The sequence below is a fragment of the Labrus bergylta genome, chromosome 24 (genome assembly GCF_963930695.1).
Source record: "Labrus bergylta chromosome 24, fLabBer1.1, whole genome shotgun sequence".
Classification (NCBI taxonomy): domain Eukaryota; kingdom Metazoa; phylum Chordata; class Actinopteri; order Labriformes; family Labridae; genus Labrus; species Labrus bergylta.
Window position 1 is genome coordinate 2,398,202 of NC_089218.1, and position 18,078 is coordinate 2,416,279.

The 18,078-nt window shown below is 44.4% G+C and overlaps 1 protein-coding gene across 1 annotated transcript; it reads left to right on the forward strand.

Annotated features, from left to right (window-relative positions):
- The first annotated feature begins 5,244 nt into the window (after positions 1 to 5,244).
- kpnb3 (karyopherin (importin) beta 3) lies at positions 5,245 to 17,937 on the forward strand. The gene is made up of 26 exons (XM_020654340.3): positions 5,245 to 5,404; positions 9,534 to 9,614; positions 10,433 to 10,625; positions 10,734 to 10,836; positions 10,930 to 11,026; positions 11,110 to 11,214; positions 11,816 to 11,938; positions 12,015 to 12,135; positions 12,240 to 12,327; positions 12,554 to 12,660; positions 12,737 to 12,861; positions 12,958 to 13,047; positions 13,161 to 13,334; positions 13,424 to 13,642; positions 13,803 to 13,886; positions 13,979 to 14,111; positions 14,473 to 14,594; positions 14,701 to 14,797; positions 14,972 to 15,144; positions 15,233 to 15,344; positions 15,453 to 15,508; positions 15,595 to 15,717; positions 15,954 to 16,173; positions 16,255 to 16,483; positions 16,589 to 16,730; positions 16,907 to 17,937. The coding sequence occupies exons 1-26, from the start codon at positions 5,327 to 5,329 to the stop codon at positions 16,991 to 16,993; spliced, it is 3,282 nt and encodes a 1,093-aa protein (XP_020509996.2). The 5' UTR covers positions 5,245 to 5,326; the 3' UTR covers positions 16,994 to 17,937.
- Positions 17,938 to 18,078: the final 141 nt, after the last annotated feature.

Genomic DNA, 18,078 nt, shown 5'->3' on the forward strand with positions numbered 1-18,078 from the left:
CAAGTTACACCAATAAAACACAGAGAATCCGTGCAGCCCAGTGCGACATAAATAAACAAAGAATCACTTCTATCTGAACCACTTCTCTTGACCCGCTTCCATCTCTGCAACACCTGTTGACCTGATAACTGCTCTCATATCTGGCAAACCGAGGGGCGTCCAAAACGGCCGTGTGGGGGCGTGTCTTAAAAGCGCCTACCTTCTCTGGTCCAAACAAATCCAGAGCATTCAGGAGCAGAATCTAAAGTTAGAAGGAGGACATACTGGCTGCTGCATTGTTGTCAGAGAAGCCAGCACTTCAACATAGCATGTTTCCTTAATGATCAGAGAGTAAGATCAATATAAGGTGCCTTTAACTTCTGTTTTTGTTGCCGTGGTGAGAAACAGGTATCGATATCTTCAGTTTTTTTCTAATGTCGCATCAAAGTTCAACATTCTGTTTTTTTAACCCTCAGGCACTGAATGTGTCTATCTCCAAGGACTTCCATTAATCAATGACCGGCTGTAGAGGAGGCCTGCAGTGGTTTCCAGCAGCTCTTAACCCCCCAAACCAGCAGCGACCCTGAACCCGAGCCCGGGCGTCACAACCCTGAATGGGCGCCTTGTCCCGCACACAGAGCTCCACTGTGAGGCGAGCGGCGTGTCACGGAGAAATATTGACTTTTAATGCTTCAAATCATTCAGCTCGCTCCGGTTTTAACAAGGCGGGATGTGTTGACGTTTGAAACCCCAGGAGTCTCTGAGGTTTACCTTTTACTGGGGCAATAGAACTGAGCACATGCACACACACACACACACACACACACACACACACACACACACACAGGCAGACACAGGGGGACACTGCAGAGGTTAGACAAGTATCTCAGTGAGGACTCCTCTTATGAATCTCTGTTGAATGGATAATTGGAAATATGCTCAGTATGAGATATTAAAACTCGAAGTCGCCTTAAAAAACATGTCGTGTGACAGCTCCAAACGTGTCTTATTTGCTCTTTATATTCTGTTTATTTACCTGCATACATATAGAAATGTAAAAGCGGCTTCAGGTGCCAGTTTATTGAGCTATTTCTCGACCGACGTTCAGGTTATAATTTCACCTAACATCTCGTAACTCCTCACCAAACTGTCACTCACTCATGATTGAAAGGGCGCGAGATTAAATAAGATTATTTCAGGGTCTAAGTCACTAAAAGAGACTGATTGCTTCAGTAGTTTGCCTCGGAGGGAAGCCGTCACACAGGCTGTAATTGATGCAGCGTAAACTTTCAGAACAGTTTTCATTAGGGCTGCACGATTCTTGCAAAAATGTGAATCACAATTTTTCTAAATGAGACTAAAGATCTGGATTCTGTCTCTTATTTTTTCAACCAAAAATGTTATTGCACTCAAATGAAAACATGTGCTGAGTGACTGATATAGCAACTGGGATTGTTGGGAAGCAAACATGTGAACAGGAATCTTGTTTCTGAAAGCAAGTCAATCGCTGTGGTATCATTTCCAGAAAAGGAAGGTTCAAGGTCCCAAGGTGCTTAACGACACAGATGTTGGCTTGCTACCGACTTTTCCAAGAAACTTTCCTTTGAATAAATAAAGATGAAGCCCACTCACTCACACGTACACAGTGTCAGAGTGCCCCCCCCCCCTCCTCTGCCGCATGTCCATCAGACCCTCAACACTAAACAAGTCCTCTCTCCTCTCATCCATCTTTCTGTCCTTTTCCACTTCAGCCTGACCTCATGGGAGACTGTGGAGGTCTGTGGGTAACACAGTCAGGTCTCCACTTTAATGATTTAAGGCCACTTCCATTTAGGGGGTTGTGAGTGTTCGCAGCAGTAAGTCCTTGTTTGTCTTAGCAGCTCTGTTTCCATTCAGCTCCGAGGCTGATGTTTAAAAATCTACAGCACAGAAAAAGTCTTTGAGCATTAACTTAAAATTCAGACATTTGACATTTCATGATTTATCCCTCGGAGGTTTACATTTCTTCACTGTGCCTTTTATCGTCCGCCTTTAGAGCCCATTGTTCTTATGACACAGAAAAGGCAACATGGAGGATTCTTAAACGTGGTTTCTTTAAATTTTGGATTAAGAAATCAGAATTCAGAATAATAAACAAGCGACAACAGGTCGGTTTGTGGGGCTGTCATGAAATGTGGATTATTTTAGGACATTTCAGGGGCGGCTGTGGCTCGGTTGGTAGAGTCTGTCATCTCTCAACAGGAAGGTCGAGGGTGAATGTGTATGAATGGGATGAGTTACTTCTGATGGTCACTTCACACAGCAGCCTCGACCATCAGTGTGTGAATGTGTAGGTTTGACCTGCGGTGTAAAAGGAGTCAGAAGACTAGAAAAGAGCTATACAAGCTCAAGTCCATTTACTATTTACTGTTTCAGCAACAATAACAACATAATTTAAGAACAGATGGAAGACAAAAACACTCAGTTTCAGCACCTTACACACAAAAGAAAGGTAACACAACTTCATTAACCTCCAGCTTACTGCTCACTGTGGGTCCATGTCGGCGTTCCTGCTGTTTATTGAAGCTGTGAGTATTCAGAGACAGGCGGAGCAGGTTCACAGGAGTCCGTTATCCACAGATCTGCAGCTCTGTGAATGGTAAAAAATGACAGCTGTAGGTGAAGTACAGACCACCAGGGGCGCTGTCAAGTTTTATGGAAACAAAGTAGGTATAGGAGTAGGAAAACAGAAAGTTAATAGGATGTTTCAAACACTCATTATGAACTGAATGTGCATGAGTGCAGCTTACAGCGTTTACATTTTTTCATATTTTCAAAGAGGTTTGGTCTTATTTCTTGAACATGTTCCTAAATTAAATAAAAGTACCTCTTACTAATGGAGGTCTTCATATCATCAATAAGGGTTAAACTTAAATTAAGAGAGTAGTGAAAGAACAACCCCCCCTCCCCCATTTTATTTACAGTTTTATTTTAATTTTATTATTATTATTTTACTTATTAGTATTATTTTTTCTTTCTAAATCTTATTTTTCTTTTTCTTTGGATTTTTCTTTTATTTCATGTTGTATGTGTTCTTGTATGTTTTAAAAATAATATATAAAAATGTGCCAGGATGAACAAAATTTGTGATAAAATATGACAACTTGTAATGTAGTAAAACAGCCTGCAATAAAGTAATAGAAAATAAAAAAATAAAAATATAAGGGTTAAGCTGTGCATGTAGCCACCAGTCTCAGTGGGATCGATACACCATGGAAGCATATGAGAAATAAAGACTTAAAATTACACAACTTTTACTTCATTTAAAGGCAATATAAGTCAAACAAGCATCCTTCTTATAGCTTGAGGATTTATTAAATTAGCCTGTCAGGAAGAGGCTCATGTTAACAGGTGTTTGATGAAGAAAAATGCATTTTAAATTATTTGTAAAGCTTTGCTGCCATCTAGTGGGTTATGTGCAGCATAGCATGTAACTAGACTGTAAACACAAATTGTTTTCATCATCATACAGTTTTTTAAATGGATGCAAGTATTTCAGCAATGGGATTTTATTTCTATGTTTCTTGTTTAATCACCAACCCAGGGACACACCGAACATGTGGCTGCAGGAGCTGGGGATCGAACCCTCGACCTTCCAGTTGAGAGTTGACCAACTCTACCAATGAGTCACAACCGCCTGATGAAGAGTGACACAGAGTTAGCTTGCTTCCTGTTGGACAGGCAGGTGCCAAACAGCGGTGGTTAGCTTTCTAAAGTATTGGATTTTCCTTTACAAAGGATGAAATATTGTCAGGAAGCTTGCAGTGTACTAACAAGCACTAAATGTATGTGTGGGCGTGTGCTTCTGGTGGCGCTGAGCCCAGGAGGAGGTGCCTAAGCTGCAAAAAACATTACTACTCACTCGACCTTTAACGATATGGTTTTAAAATCCTTCTCCTCACACATAAAGCCCTTAACCACTAGGCCCCCTCCTTCACCCTCACACTCCTGCACGCAGCCTCCGCTCTTCAAAACCTCCTATCTCCCCCTCTTAGAACCAAGCACCGAACCTGGGGGGACAGAGCCTTCTCCATAGCTGCCCCCCCTCCCTCTGGAACTCACTCCCCACACACATTCAACACTGCACTGACCCTCCTACTTTCAAATCACTGATCAAAACTCACCTCTTTGAACAAGCTTTTAATGTATGATTGTGATGTGTTTCCTGTTTTCTGTTGTTTACCTTTATTATTCTTATCTTTATGATTTGTGTGTAATGTTGCAATGTCTGTTAGTCTGTCCTTACTGTGCTGTTCTTTCTGTTTTTAACTATTGTAAAGTGTCTTTGAGTTTTTAAAAGCGCTTATAAATCAAATGTATTATTATTATTATTATTATTATTATTATTAATAATATAAAGTCAACCACTTTTTTGTACATATATATATTTACAATAATGGGTATAATACAACATTTTAAATTATTTTAAATTTTTTGTAGTTTTTTTAGGGGGGGGGGGGCTTCTCTTGGCCCCCTTCTTGGCAGCTTGTGACCCCACTGGTCACAAGCCACATAATAAATATATTATTATTATTGTTATTATTATTATTATTATTATTAATAATAAAAATAATAATATAAAGTCAAGCACTTTTTCTGTACATATATTTACAATAATGGGTAGAATTCAACATTTTAAATGATTTTGTATTTTTTGTCGTTTTTTTAGGGGCGGGAGGCTTCTCCAGGGCCCCCTTCCTCACATAATAAATCTATTATTATTATTATTATTATTAATATAAAGTCAACCACTTTTTTGTACATATATATTTACAATAATGGGTAGAATACAACATTTTAAATATTTTTATATTTTTTGTAGTTTTTTAAGCGGGGGAGGCTTCTCCAGGCCCCCCCTTCTTGGCGGCTTGTGACCCCACGGGGGGCCAGACCCCCACTTTGGGAACCACTAGCCTACATTACTCTGTCGTAATGTAGACTTATATATCATAATATCCTTAAATATAAAGAAACATTCGATGAAATACTCACGTAAAGTACCTCAACATGTGCTAAAGTATGATACTGGATCATAATATTGTGCTTTTAATTCTCGTCGAGCTCACGAAGAGATTTCCCGCGCTTTCGCCAAAGACGCTGTGTCCGGTCCATCCAATCAGCGCCGAGCAGCTGCGTGAGCCAATGGCGTGCGTTTGCGAAAGCGCTCTGTACCAATGAACGCGCGAGCAGAGTTGACGCGCCGAACCAATAAGGCGTCGGCAGCTATTGTGTGACCGAAGAAAGCAGGGTTCTGCCGGGCTCACTTCGCCGCTCCTCCACCCGGCTGCTCTTTCTGGATCTCACTGCAATGGCGGAACAGCAGCAGTTCTACCTCTTGCTGGGCAACCTGATGAGCCCTGACAACAACGTCAGGAAACAATCAGAGGTGAGGAGAGAAACCGGGGCAAGTTTGGGCGAGTGTGGTAATCGGGTAGCGGTTGGGCTAGCCGAAGCTAACCGAAGCTAGCCGAAGCTAAGTCTCACGTCAGGCTCCGGAGCCCACGTGTAGAATGGAGCAGACACACCATGTTGCGTAGTTACGTGGAGATAATGTAGTCCTCGCTGCTGCGATACAAGTCGTGACACTACGTGGATGTTGTGTGTGTGTACGTGTCGCGCCAAGTGTGTTTGACTCACACTGAAATGTAACGTTTGTTGTGGACGGAACCGTTACTCTTGACAGTGTTAGCCGCGTTAGCTCCTCGCCTAGCCACCCAGACTTGGGGAAGTAGCATAATGGCTAAGCAGCTACAGCAGATAGCAAACCTCCAAAAGAGTGGGTTGTTAAAACGTGCAGAAATAAACAACAAACATCCAGGTGTTGTTAGAAGCGATGAAATGTTAAGTTTGTGTCGTTACAGGTAAGGAGGTGAGTTCATGAGGAGGGCAGGATATGCTAACAGAGCTGGACGTTATGCAATGGCCTTCAGGCATCTAAAACACGTAAACTATCAAACTAGTCATCTAGGCTTTTAAACACAGTATAGAATATGAAGCTTTAGGTCCCTGTCTTCATCTCAATGTGCTAAAGTCAGTCTAATTTATAAACATAACAAAATGCAAGAGTGCCAAGTTTAATCCAGCATGTTCAATTATCAAACAGGATTTCTAATTGTTTCACTAATAAATCTCAAGCAGCATGTTAAACACAACATCCAGACTCAGCAGGAAACAACACAAACATGTTTAGAAGTGAACATTATGGGGGTTTAATGAGTGTAATTCAGAGGGTCTTGAGACACTGATTTCCCTGTCAGTTTTAAAATCACACATTTTATCTTAAAGTAAGGCTGGGCGACCAAAACTCACATCTTGATGTTGTTTAGCTGAAAGGCGATACTCGATGTATGTATTTTATTAACAGTGAAAACACATGGAAAATAAACTACCTGTTTGTGAATTTAAAAAGTAATATTATATCATAAAAAAGTTGCTTAAATACAATAAGAGAGAGAGAGAGAGGAGGAACAGTCAGTCATCATCAGTGAGATGAGAAAAAGGTGACCTGGCACCTCTGTGACGTTATTTTAATGCAACATAAACTATATATATGTTAACAATATTGTCTTACACCATAGCGTGTTTGAAAATACATGGATATATCTTAAAAACTCAATATATTGCCCAGCCTTATGTTAGAGCCTGAAGTAAGGCTGTCAGCATGGCAGATACTTGCTCTGCGATGTCACTTTTTAATCGATTGTGTCATTAAGTAGTGAAGCTAGGGGTGTGGTTGGCCCCATGTGTGGAGGCTGTAGTCCTCCAAGTGGACGACCCTGGTTCAAATCCAACCAGTGGCTCATTCCCCTCTCTCTCTGATTTCTGACTCTGACTGAAGCCATAAAAAATAGTGAGCCGAATAACAAAAAACAAAATCTGTTTGATAGGATAGGTCAGCAGGAGACGAATGAACCCATCACAACTCCACACTCTCATGCTGTAGCGTTTGCCTAAAACATGGAGAGATCTAGATTTATTTAACTCTCTCTGGTCTTTAGGACACCATGGATCATGATACTAAAAAAGATGGCTTGTTATGAAACACGTGGCATGAAAAAGTATCAGCATTTTTTAACCCTCAGCTGCCTAATCATGTTTTTTCTGGTTTTATTCAAAGCTTTTGAGAAGTTAAAATGAGATTAACTTTGAGCTACAACCGAGGAGAAGACGACCCACAAAAAGCACGTCAACACCCTGTTGAACAGAGAAGACTGTCCTCGTTGTTTTATTTCAGAATCGGCTTTAATGGCTGGGTGTTCTCACACGCACGGGGAGTGTGAATTTGGTCAACTTAGCTCGCCATGGACAAAAAGTATGACATTAAATATCCAAACCAGAGACTAATAATGTACAAGGCTGAATGAGACAACAGTGAGGAGGTGCAAACATGCCGATATAATGTGTAATAACAGTATTTACATTAAGGGTGTGCATAGGTTGATATCTGAGGTGGAGGATGGTGATAATACATTATCTACATGATTACGTTATTGATCATACAATGAGTTTTAATAGTCCTATGTTCACTCAGTGCGTGTTTGTTTGTGACATATTTTTGTGTATATTTTTGTGCTCCGACCCTGTGGCCGGCACTCTTAAGGGTTAATCTGAAAGTGTTTAAAATAGTCTGAATTTGTGCTCCTGCTCTTCTTGTTTGCTTCAGTGTCGCTCATGGAAGCGAATTATCTCACTTTCAGTCACGTCACATCAAAGCCAGGTCATCCCCTCTCGCTGGATTAGCTCCTGTGAGGATTTGTTTGGGCTCGGTCTCGCTGCCCTTTTCACTTTCTCTCTCCCCCAGCCCCAAACCACCACCACGATTAGCCTCTCAACGCTGCAAAGCATTGTTAGCACGGGTTTACCTCTGTATCGTCCAACTTTTGGATGAGGTAGTTGAGTCTTATCACTCTGCCCTCCCTCGTTTGGCAGTCAGCGGTTTTCTTTGTAAGCCACAGACGGTCTGCCGCGATGCTAAGCTCATTGGAATTCATCCTTTATAGAGACGCTTCCCTTCTGTCACAATGGGAATCGATCCATATGGAGGAGACTATCACTCAACTTTAATGGTTAAAATACTACACATACTGAAAACCCAGCTGCTCAGGTTCTGGTTTACCTCATGCATTACCTCAAAACCTTTAAAGTTTGTTTCTGGGACTTCACGGTCTGGAGATTTGAGTGGCACGTCTTTACTGTCCTGCATGTAGCCAGGTTTATTTGGCCAAGTGGGTGTTATTAGATGTAATAAATGTCTCTTATCATGCATGTCTTGTAAGCTGCTTGTGGATGCTTTGAATTTCCCTTGGGAGTATTCACTTGTACTCATATTTATTAGTCTTAAAATGGTTTAAAAAAATGCCAACTCCAGCAGGAAACACAGAAGACTCTGCATAAGTCAAAAGAGCATCTGAAGTCTCCAAACCAGAGCAGACAAGACGCCACATTTGAAGGAGCCTTGACTAAATTTGCCTCTAATCAGCCGACTTTGCAACCCTGAATTTGTCCCTGCATTTTTATTCAAATTGGTCAGGAGTCTTCCTACTCCCCCCACCAAACTGTTGCTCTCCCAGAGTTCCTCCTCCCCGTCCTGCTTCTTTGTCATGCAAATATCTGCATCAGCAATGAATCTACTCGAGGTGTTTACGCCTCACATTATCTTGTTTCTCTATCGGTAAAACCTCCGGCCTTCTCCACTGATTTCTCTTCTTGTTATATCACATTAAGCAGTTTGTTTTGTTTACTGTTACACGTTGTCATATTTTCCCTTCAGCACACACACCCATGGTTCAACATGTCCCTCTTTGGACTGTTCTGTGTGTGTGTGTGTTTGCATTTCTCTGGTGAGCATCAAAACAAACAAGCTGCATCAGTTCAACCAGTTTGTCCTGTTTCTTCCTGTCTTATGATTTAGTAAAGACTGGATGTGGAAGATGCAGACAAACACACGTTTAGTTCCTGCTTTTCTTCTGATGTTGTCTCGCTAACTGTCATGATCAGATGTTTAGTGAAGTTGTTGTGAAATATGGAGTCAGCATTCAGGTGATTGATCAACATGTTGTTGAAGACGGCTTTCTAAAATGTGAGGAAAGGTTGGACGTCATGCCACCATTTAACTCTGCTGGATTAAAATGAAACCCCAAACCATTAAACTAACCTTCTGCATTCTATGATTTCAAGCTCCTCTTAATCTTGGTCATTATGCAGAGCCTGTAATTGGACCGTAGTCGCTCCTTTGACTGTTTTACAGGCGATTAAAGACCTGTAGGTGAAATATCCAGCTACTAAAAGAGGCTTTGAATTATCCATTTTAGTTGTTAATAAATGTAAGTGTGTGTTTCGGCTCACAGTCAGTAGAGTGTGTGCAGATAGACTAGAGGCCATCAGAATGACACAATCACGGGTGGATATTAATTCATCACGGAGCTGAAACCATGCGGACGTGTTTCCTGAATCTGCACAAAGAGCACGCCTCAGCCTGACCGCTGTCTGATGATTCTTTTTTTTCCCCCCTGCAGGAGACCTATGACACCATCCCAGGTCAGAACAAGATCACATTCCTGCTGCAGGCCATCAGAGATGCATCTGCTGCAGAGGAGGTTTGTACAGAAACACTCACAGATCTGTGACATGACGTGTTACGCTCTCGACTTCTGGAACACATGAATCCCCTTTATGTCTCTGTATACCAGTTAAACCGATACCTAGGAGCCAATTAGAGACGAGAACCTTTAAAAAATATATTGTTTGTCCAGGAAAGCCATCCAAAGGTCTTGTTATGCCACTTCCTGTCTGTATTACTGCCATCTATCTGCTCAAAAAGGTGTGACACTGACAGCATTTAAAGAATGTGGTCCACCCCCCCTCTCAGCACTGGTTATGAGTCACAGTTTTGGCATTTGGGCCGTTCTGTTTACTCCTCTTCCAGCAGCTGCTTCGGCCCCAATGCTTCCTTTTCTTTACCTCCAGGCAGATATTTTTAGAGCGCTGAAACGGGAGCAGGCGGAGACGAGCGCGCTCCACCAAGAGTGAACCTGCCTCTCTGAGATGCTGCAAGTTTTATCACTGCAGCTTTGTTTTGTTTTCAAGTCTTTTGCTCCACTTTTATCTTTTAGTCCTGCGTTTAGAGACCCTGAAAAAAGACTCCTGGGAGTTCAGCCGACCTGGTTTTCAGTTTTTACAAAATTCAGGCTTTAGTGCGTTTTTTATTAAATATGGAGGCTTTGAAACAACGGTGCATACAGACCTCTGCCTGCTGATTGGTTGTCCTCTGCCCTGTCATCGTTTTGCAGGACAACACTTTGACTCTTTACTTAAATCAAACACTTCTGATATAGTTAATGAGCTATGTTGCCCCGCTGTTCCTGTAGTCTCAGAAGGCTGTTTTATGTTTTGCGTTACCTTTTGGCTCCGTCAGGTCAAACAGATGGCGGCGGTGCTGCTGCGGCGGTTGCTGTCGTCGTCCTTCGAGGAGATCTACCCGGGCCTGACGGTAGAGATGCAGACGGCCATCAAGACAGAGCTGCTGACCAGCATCCAGCAGGAGAGCTCGCTCAACATCCGCAAGAAGGTGTGCGACATCGCCGCCGAGCTCTGTCGCAACCTCATCGGTAAGATCTCGGCTGTGGGGAATACCAAGCAAACATAAACTGTGTTGTTTTTTTTGTTTATGTCTGCTGTGAGAGGTCTAATGACTGATCGTGATGCTTTCTGTTCAGATGACGATGGTAATAACCAGTGGCCTGAGTTGTTGAAGTTCCTGTTTGACTCGGTAAACTCAGAAAAGGTCGGCCTGCGAGAAGCTGCCCTGCACATATTCTGGTAACCTCCTTGTTCACATCTACTCATATTGAACTGAAGGGAAAGGACTGCTGTGTTCAGACTGAAACATGTTTGCGTCTTTGCTCGTTTCAGGAACTTTCCAGGAATCTTTGGTAACCAGCAGCAGCATTACATGGACGTCATCAAGCGCATGTTGGTTCAGTGCATGCAGGACCAGGAGAACCCACAGGTACCGTCAAACCTGCAGCGATTTGAGCACATGACTTCCTGATTTATGACCGTGCACTGAACTCATTTGAATTCATCCTTCAGATCCGTACTCTGGCTGCTCGGGCCGCCGGCTCCTTTGTTCTGGCAAACGAAAGCAACACAGCTCTGCTGAAGCATTTTGCAGACCTCCTCCCAGGAGTCCTGCAGGTGAGTCATGAAGCAAAGTCCGGTTTTATGCTTTTTATCATCTCTATAAACAGATTCTGTTGTAGGCCATGGACATGATTTAGGGTTTCTTCTTAAACTATATTGTCCGTCTTGTTTCTCACACTGGCTGTTTACTTGCTTTGCTTTCTGAGTAAATCCACCTTGATGTAAACCTGCAGGCGCTTGAACACTATTCTGTTTTTATAGAGCTCTATAAACAGATATCTGAGTTATTGAAATGTCCACAGAGCTGTTGCATGTGTCTGTGTAAATAACATGTAGAAAGTGAACAAGGAAACTGGTATGCAGATGGAGGGCGGGACTTCAAAGTAAAAGCAGAGTGTTTGCCTTCAGTGTTAGATGCTGTTTGCTTCCAGGTTGTTTTTATTAATCGTCTCTCTTCAGTGCAAACAGAAGAACTTAAAGCTTTTCCTCCCTTCAGATATTTACTTAATCCTTTCTTTTAACCAATGGACACAAACAGAGTTTTTTTTTTCTCACCCTGTGTCTGTGGTGAATGTAGAATAAGCAGCTTGACACTGAGCAGATAAATGTTTGTTTTTTTGCGACACTGACCTGAGCTCCTGTTGTTCTGAACCAGGCGGTGAACGAGTCGTGTTACCAGGGCGACGACTCAGTGCTCAAGTCTTTGGTGGAAATCGCCGACACAGCTCCCAAATACCTGCGACCCAATCTGGAGCCCACGCTGCAGCTCTGTCTCAAGGTGAGCGAGAGAGAAACACAACATTTGTAGATGCATTGAATGTGTTTTTATAACACACATAATCGTGTCTCCTCAGCTGTGTGCAGACACAAACCTGACCAACATGCAGAGACAGCTCGCTCTGGAGGTCGTCGTCACTTTATCTGAAACAGCAGCCGCCATGTTGAGGAAACACACGGCCATCGTGGCTCAGAGCGGTGAGGATCTGCTCCATCTTTAATTCACTGCACGTGTCCACCATGAGTAGTTTAGTAGAAAAGTTGAGACGGCTGGTTGATACGTGTGTGTGTCGTTGCTTCAGTGCCTCAGATGCTGGCGATGATGGTCGACCTGGAGGATGACGACGAGTGGGCGATGGCCGACGAGCTCGAGGATGACGACTTTGACAGGTATGAAACAAACACCTGCGCCACTGCAGGAGTGAAATCCTCCTCTACCTTAACCTCACTACAAGAAAAATACTATCTGAGGAGGAAGCTAGGCAGGAAACTAAGGGATCAGCATTTTTCTGTTGCTTGAAAATATTAGAACAAAGTCAAAGTGGTTTCAAACTGAGGGGTAAAAACAGTTCAAACAAAGTGATGTGTGTTGAATGATGTGTGTTGTCACTCGCAGTAACGCCGTGGCCGGGGAGAGTGCTCTGGACAGAATCGCCTGTGGTCTGGGAGGAAAAATCATCCTGCCGATGATCAAACAGCACATTATGACCATGCTGCAGAACCGTGAGTAACCATCTTTTAATGCTTTTATTTTGAAACTAATTTAAAGTTGATGTTAATGCTGTTTGTGTGTTTGTAGCTGACTGGAAGTACCGTCATGCCGGGCTGATGGCGCTCTCTGCCATCGGTGAGGGCTGCCACCAGCAGATGGAGGCCATTCTGCAGGAGATCGTCAGCTTCGTCCTCCTCTTCTGCTCCGATCCTGTGAGAAACGACACTTTCACACATTCTTCATACCTTCATTACACTTTCCGTCTCTCTACTGCGGGTATAAAACTGACTGTCCTTTTCTCTCCTCAGCACCCGAGGGTCCGATACGCTGCCTGCAACGCCATCGGACAGATGGCCACGGACTTCGCCCCCACCTTCCAGAAGAAGTTCCACGATAAGGTGAATGAAGGGACACTTCAAGGTCATGCAGCCACCAGACAGAGGAGACGTCTTTAGACCAATTTGTCACGCGTGTTTTCAGTTTTTAGTTTGACCGTCTTCTTCTCTGGCAGGTGATCTCCGCTCTGCTTCAGACCATGGAGGACCAGAGTAACCCTCGGGTTCAGGCTCACGCTGCAGCCGCCCTCATCAACTTCACAGAGGACTGTCCCAAAACTCTGCTCATCCCGTATCTGGACAGCCTGGTGCAGCACCTCCACGTCATCATGGTGGCCAAGCTGCAGGAGGTAAGAGAGGACCGATCAGCACCATCACAGCCTCCTGCTAACATTTTAAACTGCAGGATTCTTAACGGAGTCCTCTTCACTCCCCTCAGCTGATCCAGAAAGGAACCAAACTGGTGCTGGAGCAGGTGGTGACGTCCATCGCCTCGGTGGCCGACACGGCGGAGGAGAAATTTGTGCCATATTACGACCTGTTCATGCCGTCGCTCAAACACATTGTGGAGAACGCCGTGCAGAAAGAGCTGCGGCTGCTCCGAGGGAAAACCATCGAGTGCATCAGTCTGATCGGACTCGCTGTCGGCAAGGAGAAGGTAAAGGGTTAAATCAGAGTAACGGGATGTTTTCTACACCAATATTTTAATAATGCAGGGATGATATTTTATCTTAAAGTCTATTCAAATCTAACAGTGAGGCTTTCTCTGCCTGTCAGGCTTCAAACATTGACCTTTTCTTCTCTTGGTCTTGTTTCAGTTCATGCCAGACGCCTCGGCCGTCATGCAGCTGCTCCTCAAAACTCAGACGGACTTCAACGACCTGGAGGACGACGATCCTCAGGTCAGAACACTTTGAGATCTGATTTGTCCGACTTTGTTTGATGTTTTTGTACCTGGTCCTGATGTTCCTGTCTCTGTGGGTGTGTCGTTTAGATCTCGTACATGATCTCGGCCTGGGCCAGGATGTGTAAGATCCTGGGGAAAGAGTTCCAGCAGTACCTTCCCGTGGTGATGGGCCCGCTGATGAAGACAGCGTCCATCAAGCCTGAGGTGGCGCTGCTCGACAGTAAGTACACTCCAGCGGTGAAATAGTGATTCACATTGATTTAAAGATGCAGTATAACTCCCTGTTCATAAATATAGTCCCATAACTGAATTAAGCTCCTCCTCGTTAATAAAATCCCGTTGCCTCATTACTTAAATGCATCAAAATTAATACATCCAACATGTATTCACACATCAGTCTTGATTTATTTTTGTGCGTTGCTCTTTCAAACCCCAAATAAGTTCTTCCTCAGTTGTTTGGCATGCATGAAGTCAAGCTGATACACTTGCAGCGCCCTCTGCTGGATTACAAAGCAAACTGACGTGTGGAGATGCTATGAAGTGAGAGAGCCACACCTTACTTATGTATGTGTGTGTTGTAGCTCAGGACATGGAGAACATCTCGGAGGACGACGGCTGGGAGTTTGTGAACCTCGGAGACCAGCAGAGTTTTGGGATAAAGACAGCCGGCCTGGAGGAGAAGGCCACCGCCTGCCAGATGCTGGTGAGTGACCCAGAGCAGCAGGGGACATGAACACATACATGTCCTGAGGTAGATCTGTTTATCTATATATCTGGCTGTCAGTGAGAGGATCTGTGTTGTTTTGCAGGTGTGCTATGCCAAAGAGCTAAAGGAAGGTTTTGTGGAGTACACAGAGCAGGTGGTGAAGCTCATGGTTCCTCTGCTCAAGTTCTACTTCCATGATGATATCCTTTTGTGCTCTTCGAGGTCGTTTTAACTTTGTCTTTAAACTATTCCATTAAACATCAAAACATGTCACACAAGATGAAAAGAGTTTAAAAAGCTTGTAGAAGTTAGGTCAGGGTAAGAATGTGAAATTCAGAGATGATAGGACGAAGAGCTTCCTTGACTTCACTCACGTGTTCGGGTGGCGGCCGCTGAGTCCATGCCTCTGCTGCTGGAGTGCGCGCGCGTCCGAGGGCCGGACTACCTGACCCAGATGTGGCACTTCATGTGCGACGCTCTCATCAAGGCCATCGGCACCGAGCCAGACTCTGACGTCCTCTCTGAGATCATGCACTCCTTCGCTAAGGTAAAATGAATTCTTCACGTCCTCACAGAAGTCGATTCCTTCTCTCAGTCAGACTTTGACGTCGTCGTCGTTGTTGTTTCTGCTTCAGTGCATCGAGCTGATGGGAGACGGCTGCCTGAACAACGAGCACTTTGAGGAGCTGGGCGGCATCTTGAAGGGAAAACTGGAGGAGCATTTTAAGAACCAGGAGCTCAGACAGAGTGAGAAGAATTCATCACAACATTTCTCTGCTTTGATTCAAACATTGTTCTGTTCATTTAAGATGTAGAGTATTTCTATCTTACACTGAGTTGTCTGTGTTTCCTCAGCGAAGAGACAGGATGAGGATTACGACGAGCAGGTGGAGGAAACGCTACAAGACGAGGTAAACGCTGCCGCTTGTGTAGAGTCGTTTGGTAAAGACGGAGTGAAATCTTACAGATGTTCACTCCTTGTTTTTGTCTCCTACAGGATGAGAACGACGTCTACATCCTGACCAAAGTGTCGGATATTCTGCACTCGGTGTTCAGCAGTTACAAAGAGAAAGTGCTGCCGTGGTTTGAACAGCTGCTGCAGCTCATCGTCCAGCTCATAGTGAGTACTGAAGTTTTTATTCTTTGTTACAGACTCACATTTGGCCACTAGATGGTGCTAAACAGTCATGTCTTAAGATACTTTTCTTTAACAGAAGTTCAGTTTTTTCCTGCCTTGAATGTTTCATCAAAGTAAAGCTGATATTTCAGATATTTCTGTGACCGTGCGGTTCATGTGCGACAGCAGCATCACTGAATGTTTTTACACTCAGTCTAACGGACTCACCTGGTGTTCAGTGTCCTAACAGGCCGTGGGCGGACAGGCAGTGGGGTCTGTGCATCTTCGACGACGTGGTGGAGCACTGCAGCCCCTCCTCCTTCAAATACGCAGAGTACTTCCTGCGGCCGATGCTGCAGTCGCTGTGTGACACGAGCCCGGAGGTCCGACAGGCCGCCGCGTACGGAGTGGGAGTCATGGCGCAGTACGGAGGAGAAAGCTACCGCCCATTCTGCACAGGTACAGTCCAGCTTCTCTCTCGTCACCTGTGACGTTTCAAGACGTTTCCGCCTTCTCGCTAACTCGACCTTTGTGCTTCAGAGGCGATCCCCATGCTGGTGCGAGTCATCCAGGCAGCCGACTCGCGCGTCAAAGAGAACGTCAACGCCACAGAGAACTGCATCTCTGCCGTCGGGAAGGTCATACGCTTCAGACCCGAGTGTGTAAACGTCAACGAGATCCTCCCACACTGGCTCAGCTGGCTGCCGCTCAACGAGGACAAGGAGGAGGCGGTGCACACGTTTGACTTCCTGTGTGACCTCATCGAAAGGTATGACAGCCCTTTTTTTCTTTTTTTTTCTTTTTTTAAAAATCTCTGTAGAGTTTAAACTAGAAAAATGAACAAACCCATCTGATCGTTTGATTCCCTTCACAGCAACAACCCGATCGTCCTCGGACCGGACAACTCCAACCTGCCCAAAATCTTCCTCATCATCGCAGACGGAGTCGCAAATGAATCGGTGAAGAGCGAAGACGCATGCAGCAAACGGCTCGCTAACGTCATCCGTCAAGTACAGGTGAGCCCCTCCCGAGTCTTTTCTGCTTTCCTGCTATCTCAAAGGTTTATTTTGGGGCTTTTTATTGCCGCTCAATGCCGCTCGCTTGGAGGACTAAAGCCTCCGTTGCCCTCACCATAGTTTAAGTACTGCCCCGCTCATGTTCAGATATTGACTGTTGTGGTTTTGTCCCTCAGGTGTCGGGAGGATTATGGACACAGTGTGTATCGACGCTGAACGAGACGCAGCAGAGAGCCATACAGGACCTACTGAACACGGCCTGAGCCCCGTCACCTCCCTCTTCTCTTTATCAACAAAAAAAAAAGCCCATGAAGAAGAAAAAGTCGAGCCCTTGGACCGCCCCCATAACACTCCCTGTCCTCCCTCTCACTCTGATCAGAAAGTCGCCGGCTTCACCCCATCACCACCCCCACCCAATCGTTAAAATAAAATAAAAATCCCTGTGCGCCGGGGGGAGCAGGTCGGATATTAAAGACGATGGAGGACTGAACCATCCACCTCAAAGACTTTCACCCTGAACCCGAGGCTGCGGGGGCGAGAGGAAAGTGACCCCGTCCTTTCATGTGTCTTTATCTGGACGTTTTGTTTCCAACCATTCCCTGATGTTTGTCTTCCACGTCGCCCCGTCAACAAACTCATTGGACAGTCGGGCTCAGGGGGGGGAGTGGGAGTGGGGGGGGAAACAGGGACATTTAACGGACTGATTTGAACGACATGGAAATGCACACTGGGCGATCACTGCCTGTCTCCTGTGAATCTTTTTTTGTATTTTTATTTCTTTTCTCGTTCAGTGTTACCTGGGTGGGGTGGGGGGGGGCGGCCTCTAAAAGTAACGGCATGTTAAGTGGCTAACTCTAGAAAATATAAATAGTTAGGAAATTTACATCCTCGTTGTCTGGGAGATCTGATTTAAGCAGCTTTTTCCTCCATAGCCTTCCAGATGTGTTTCTGAAAATGTTTGCTGAACGGTTCTCAGCCCTTAAGGTAGCATTGTAAAAGGGGGAGGGGCTCTAAGAAAAGAGCAATAAACCTGTGTAGTCACGGCAACACAGCATGTGACACAAAGGAGGAAACATGAATTGTAGAGTTTCTGTAAAATGCGTGCTACCATACTCTTAACTACAAGGTTTTGACCCCTTGCAGCCCCGCAGGTTTGTGATGGAACTCCAGAAAATACCAACAATAAAATTCCATTTGAGAAAGTCGACATTTCAGCTACTTAATTCACTAACCTGAAGAAATGTGTTGCAGAATTTCTATTGGGTTTTCTTTCCCTATGTTTTTCTCTCTGTCTCCTTTTCCTGAGGAAGGAAAAATAACCTTTAGTTCAGTTTTCAGATATTTTAAA